At 37.7% G+C, this 6,530-nt stretch overlaps 1 protein-coding gene and 1 pseudogene across 1 annotated transcript; one reads left to right on the forward strand and one right to left on the reverse strand.

Annotated features, from left to right (window-relative positions):
* On the forward strand, positions 1-3,661 carry LOC143567616 (cation/H(+) antiporter 15-like; annotated as a pseudogene).
* Positions 3,662-4,989: 1,328 nt separating this feature from the next.
* On the reverse strand, positions 4,990-5,710 carry LOC143567604 (uncharacterized). The gene has a single exon (XM_077053986.1). It carries the CDS (start codon positions 5,639-5,641, stop codon positions 5,072-5,074), a length of 570 nt encoding a protein of 189 aa, XP_076910101.1. The 5' UTR covers positions 5,642-5,710; the 3' UTR covers positions 4,990-5,071.
* Positions 5,711-6,530: the final 820 nt, after the last annotated feature.

Here is a 6,530-nt window from a genome sequence, read left to right on the forward strand (position 1 = left end):
ATGCCGAAACAAAATGCCTCGCAGGATACGATTATTTGCTATGCTCCGTTGATGATTACGACCCAAGGAATATGGCAAGGAGATAATCCGCTGAAGTACTCGCTCCCTCTTTTCCTTTTGCAACTAATTCTCGTCGTTGTTACCACTCGTGTGCTCGTTTTCCTCTTGAAACCCTTTCGCCAGCCTCGTGTTATTTCTGAGATCCTTGTAAGTCTTGTTGTATTTGTGTTGTCTCATTTTGTTTCTAGTAATCATGAGATTTCATCAAGACAATAGAGAAAGTGTGAATTTTTAGGCAAAGCTTATTAATAATCTTCATTAATGAAAATTGTTTCTAAATTATGGTACAAGTTATATTCTTTGAAAGAAAAAGGTATGTAAACAAATTTTGGCTAGTAATTAATTACACATATATGATATATCATGCGTTATATGGTTTGTATGCGTCCATTTGATGATCATGTGGTTGCCCAAACCCCATTCAATTCATTGTTATGTTGATTACTTGCATAATTACCTACTTGCATAGCAGAGGGAAGGACTTTGGACCAGACATGACATGCTTTTATGAAAGTCGCAGGGGTAGCGACTTTGATGAATCTCTACAATCGTGCATGTTGTTACGACAAACAACACCCTCATGACTATCATGAAAGCATGTCATGTATGGTTCAAACTGACTCTACGTGAGTTACCTACTTTTACAAATATAATTAACAGAACAACATGAAATTAATTGATTTTGCCAAAAGATCCAAATAACTTTACATAATTAACTTTTATAATAGTAAATAAATGTCTTAAAACAATGTATGTTACACTTATTTCATGATTTCTTGCTAACTTAGTGCAATTATATATATAAATTACACGCAGGGTGGAGTAATATTGGGTCCGTCGGTGTTGGGACGAAGCGATCTCTTTACGAATGCAGTATTCCCATTAAATAGAGTTACGGTTCTTGAAACAATGGCGAACATCGGCCTTCTCTACTTCCTGTTCTTAGTCGGAGTAGAAATGGACATTGCGGTGATCCGCCACACAGGAAGAAAAGCAATATTCATCGCCTTCGCGGGCATGATTCTGCCTTTCCTCATTGATATCTCTTTCTCCTACCTACTACATGAAAGAACACAAGGAGTCAAACAAGGGACCTTTATATTATTCCTTGGAGTAGCTCTTTCCGTGACCGCATTCCCAGTGCTTGCACGAGTCCTAGCCGAGCTCAAATTACTTAACACGGATATTGGCCGGATCGCGATGTCATCAGCCCTCGTTAACGATATGTGTGCATGGATTCTACTAGCCTTAGCCATCGCATTAGCCGAAAATGAAAATATTAATTTAGCTACTCTATGGGTGGTTTTATCTAGTGCGGGGTTTATTATGTTTTGCATTTATGTTGTTCGTCCAATGGTTTCTTGGATTATTCAAAAGACCCCAGAGGGTGAACCTGTTAGTGATTTCTATATTGGTGTGATCTTAACCGGAGTTATGATCTCCGGGTTCATAACCGATGCTATCGGTACACACTCGGTGTTTGGTGCATTTATATTTGGGTTGGTGATCCCTAATGGACCTTTAGGGGTTACACTTATTGAAAGATTGGAGGATTTTGTTTCGGGTCTTTTGTTACCACTTTTTTCGCGATTAGTGGTCTTAAAACCGAAATAGGCGCTATTGATGGTGTGGACACGTGGGGCATATTAGCTCTTGTGATAATACTAGCGTGTGCCGGGAAAGTGGCCGGGACTTTACTCGTTGCTCTGCTAACAGAATTCTAACATCGTTAGTTTCAGGTCGTCAGAAAAAAGTTTTTGGCCTGAAAAGTCAGATTTGTTGCCAGAAAACACCACCTAAACATCGCAACTACCACCAATGGACTCACTGCCAACCAACTACCACCACTTGAGCACCATCAACCGATTCCGACGATGGTTCTAGGGTTTTCGGCGACCTTAATAGTTGGGGCTTTTACTATAAAAATGTTTCTAAAGGTCCGGTACAAAGTTACCAAGATGTTTTGGACGAAAATGTTGAGTTTTCGAGAAAAAAAATTAAGGTTTCCGGCCAAAGACGTTTTTCTGGCAACATGAAACTAACGACGTTAGGATTCTGTTAGTCGCAGACAGTTAGGAACAAATGTGTTAAAAGTTGGGACCGTTAGCAGCCAATTCGTTAGTTGGGACCGGTAGTGACCAAAAGACGATAGTTAGGATTAATAAAAACTAATATACCTAATTTTTATCACTCAATTAAGACTAGCATGGTGAAATTTTGTTCTAGCATAGCTTGTTATTTGTTTGCGTTCTATTTCAATGCAAAAGAATATATATGAAATATAGTATAATATATCTCATCTACATTCTGTAACCTTGGATGTGTAGGTATTGGATGACAAATCTTTTGCAATCATGGTGGTGGTCGCATTGGTGATGACCGCGATAATTACTCCCGCGGTGACCGTGTTCTATAAACCCGCAAGAAGATTTGCACCTTATAAAGGTAGAACAATCCTAAAATCCAATCCGGATGGCGCTTTAAGAACCCTAGTTTGTATCCACATGCCACGAAACGTGCCCACAATCATCAACCTTCTTGAAGCCTCAAATCCAACAAAGAAGTCTCCACTTTCGATCTATGTACTTCATTTAGTCGAGCTAACGGGGCGAGCCTCCGCGATGCTAATTGTCCACAACAGCCGGAGGACTGGACGCCCAGCAGCCAACCGAACACAAGCCCAATCGGACCACATCATGAATGCATTTGAAACCTTCGAGCAAAACGCGGGAAATGTATCGGTTCAACCACTCACCGCCATATCCCCATACTCGACCATGCACGAGGATATTTGTAGCGTTATAGAGTACAAACGCGTAGCATTTATTATCCTCCCGTTTCACAAGCAGCAAACCGTGGACGGGGGAATGGAAGCCACTAACCCTGCTTTTCGGGTTATTAACCAAAATGTTTTAACAAACGCTCCTTGCTCGGTCGGTATCCTGGTTGACCGTGGTCTCAGCGCGGCAACCAGGATAGCTGGAAACCAAATAGCACACCACATTGCTGTGGTGTTCATTGGTGGACCAGATGACCGGGAAGCTTTAGCGTTTGCATGGCGTATGTCTGGCTATCCCGGGAACACTCTAACCGTAATGCGGTTTGTTCTCGGGACCGAAAACCCTGACCAAGCAAGTAGCTCGAATGGAATCGAGAACGACCCTAGGGTTTTGAAAGTGATCACTGATAGCGATCGAGATAAGCAAGAAGATGATGTGTTTATAAACCCGTTTAGAGCAAGGATATCAAATGAAGATTGTATTAGTTACAATGAAACAGCAGTGAGCAAACTGTGGCAGCTATTCGATCAGTCGATACAGCACATGATTTGTTTATTGTAGGGAGAGGGCAAGGAGTTGTGTCACCGTTGACCGCTGGATTGACCGACTGGAGTGAGTGTCCTGAGCTAGGAGCAATCGGTGACTTATTAGCATCATCGGATTTTGCTACCACGGTGTCCGTACTAGTGATTCAACACTATGCCGGTTCAGATGTAGAAGACTTCACCATATCACCGGGCAGTAACCAGGGAACGCTCATGAACCGCACCCCGAATACAAACCGACGGTCTCCCAGAGGCTCATCTATGAATGATACATAACATTGAAGATTTATATTTATGTGTATTCTGTTGTGAATTAAGTAGGGTAAATAAAATGTTTTTGTTCTTAGGGTTGTTATCTAATGTTATACTTTTTATTTATACCTTAAAGTGGTGTTTAGTATTAGAAAATGAGGAGGAGAAAAAGGATATTTTTGAAAGGCTAATTAAGGAAGTCAAATGTGTCGGATGTTAAGAGTCTTAGAGATAACGTATGTAGCACAGTTTACTTTTTAACTGGTTTAAAGATCATAGTAACAATTACATCGAAACAGAAGGTAAACGGGCATTAATCAAGACAAAATGAAAGAAATTGACACAATAAATGTTTTTTTGATTAATATTGAATAAGGATTGCATAAAAAAACGAAACTAAAATAGGTCTCTTATATAGAGATGATAACGTCTACTCGTCTAATATTGATCGAGGTCCAAGTCTCGGTCAAAGATAAGTTTAAAAGCGTTTTTCTAGATACCTTAACGAATAGGGTCACCAGGGTTTCGATTTAAGGAAATTAGTGGTCATTGTTCTATGTTTAACTTATTTGTTAAAGAAACAATTATGAAGTTTGCTATGATCTTAATCTTGTTCAAATAAATGATTTGTTTAATATAAATATAATTGTGTGGTAAAGTTGTAAATAATAACTAATAAAAAAATCATGCGTTCGGTTTTATTTTTAGATGCTAGTTGTATAACCAATTCAAATTATTTTTTAAAAGATTACATAGACATAATTATAATCAATTCATAAAAAAGGGATGATAACCGACATAAAATCCGACCGTGTTGACTAAAATGGTATTAATAACCAATTAAGAATATATGTTTTCTAGAACACTATCAAACTTGTCATTTCATATAAAAATCCAATATCAAATTAAGAGAACTTAGTTTTTGACACTTCTTAATCTATTTGGCATGTATTTAACTTTCTGATGATACAGTTTTCTCTATGTATTAAAGTGTAGTTAAAAGTAAGTAAAACAAAAATTAAAATTATCTTCAAACAGGCCTTTTCTTTTACCTTCTCTATCATAAGCTAAAAGATATAAGCTATTTATCTAACTTTTAAAACAAATTAATGTTGAAAGCTTAAGAAAAAATTCTAAAAACCTTTTAAAAAAACGTACAATAAGGTAGTCGATCACTAAAAATATTAGTATTAAAATTTCAAATCAAAGTTCTAGATATCGCTTTCCAAATGCATTCCCAAATACCCCCTTACGACTTACAAGCTTGTAGCATTTATTTCATAAATATCATCAAATTACATAGAGAGTATATAAACTATAATCTTGAATCATATGGCAATGATTCTTTACAAGTATCGATCATAAACACATATATAGATATATTCCACACACACCAAGTAAAGTTTCAACCTTTAACGATCCTAGAAGATAAATCTAGGCACATTGGAAGCCGGAGGGAACCTTCTTGCCACAGTAGTTAAGCAACAAGCTCAAAGAGACGGGTACATTTAGGTGTGTTCCCAAGACATTAGCTTTGATTGCGGTGCAAAGGCAGACGGCAGCCTCAAGATCTGCGAGTCCCTCAATGAGGGTGCAACATGGTGTCTTTGGTGGGGTTCCAACCACTAGGTGGATAAGGTCATTGAGCAACTTAGCACATACACCTAACTTGAGTGTGTCTTTTGGGCAAGTGGCTTTAGGTGGGCTTGAAGGTGTAGTTGGAGGCTTTGGTGTTGAAGGGACTTTGGGTGGGCTTGAAGGTGTAGTTGGAGCCTTTGGTGTTGAAGGGACTTTGGGTGGGCTTGAAGGTGTAGTTGGAGGCTTTGGTGTTGAGGGGACTTTGGGCGGGTTGGAAGGTGTAGTTGGAGGCTTTGGTGATGGAGGGCATGGTGACGGTGGTGGTGGTGGGCAGGCTTGTGGGGTATAAGTGGATGTTACAAGAGTGAAGAAGAGTAAGTTGAAGGTAAGGAACAAGGCTGGTTTTGCTAATGCCCTTGAAGCCATTTGTAAGTGCTTCTAGCTTTAGCTAGTTACAAAGTGTGGTTGTTGGTAGTTTGTTTTGTGTGAAGATGGACAAGGTGCATGGGTATTTATAGATGAAATTGTCAATGATTTCCTCAATTATTGATTAGTGTAATTAACTCGCTTTCTTTATCTCTGTATCTTTTTTCTTTAACAACAACAAACTAACGTAATTCTAATACTCCTAAAAATAAGTCTAAGCCTGCATTTTGCACGGAATTTGAACCATCCACCTCTAGGATAGAGGGGACCTTTCTTTAATTATTGCATTTAGTCTCACCAATTGAACTATATATATATATATATATATATATATATATATATATATATATATATATATATATATATCAATATATATCAAGAATAAGTAAAATTCCTCTTATTACCTAGCAAAATTCATCAGTGTCAATTGGTTTTTCTAATTTCGATTCAAAAAGGGGTAGCGGCGCAGCTTGTTGCCCGTTTACCTTCTGTTTCGATGTAATCCAAAAGACATGATAATGAAGGTGATCAGGTGGTCCTTTTTTTAAAAAAAAATTCTTTATCAGAACATTAAGTTGGTTATAAGATTTAACCTTTAATCATGCACGTTTGGATAGATACATAGATAAATAGAACTATTTCAAGTTTAATTAAGTTAATCTTATTCATGCGTAAACACAATATAGAGTTTTATGATCATTAATCGGGTCAGCCTTGTATATATAAGAAATGGTGGTCGTTTTAGGCACCAAAGTTACGGGGCCTAAAATTTGTTTAGGGTTTTGGCATGTTATACATAATTATATGGATGACGATTAGAATATGGAAAACCCAATGAATTTATATAGAAATTTTTGCCAATTAAAATCCACATCTTGGCATGTTATAA

This window comes from Bidens hawaiensis, unplaced genomic scaffold (genome assembly GCF_021521415.1).
Source record: "Bidens hawaiensis isolate Kalapana, Puna unplaced genomic scaffold, B.hawaiensis_p1.1 tig00023456_1, whole genome shotgun sequence".
Lineage (NCBI taxonomy): Eukaryota > Viridiplantae > Streptophyta > Magnoliopsida > Asterales > Asteraceae > Bidens > Bidens hawaiensis.

What these genes read in the sequence shown, in the direction of transcription:
- LOC143567604 (XM_077053986.1), bottom strand. Translation starts at nt 5,641, where the DNA reads ATGGCTTCAAGGGCATTAGCAAAACCAGCCTTGTTCCTTACCTTCAAC.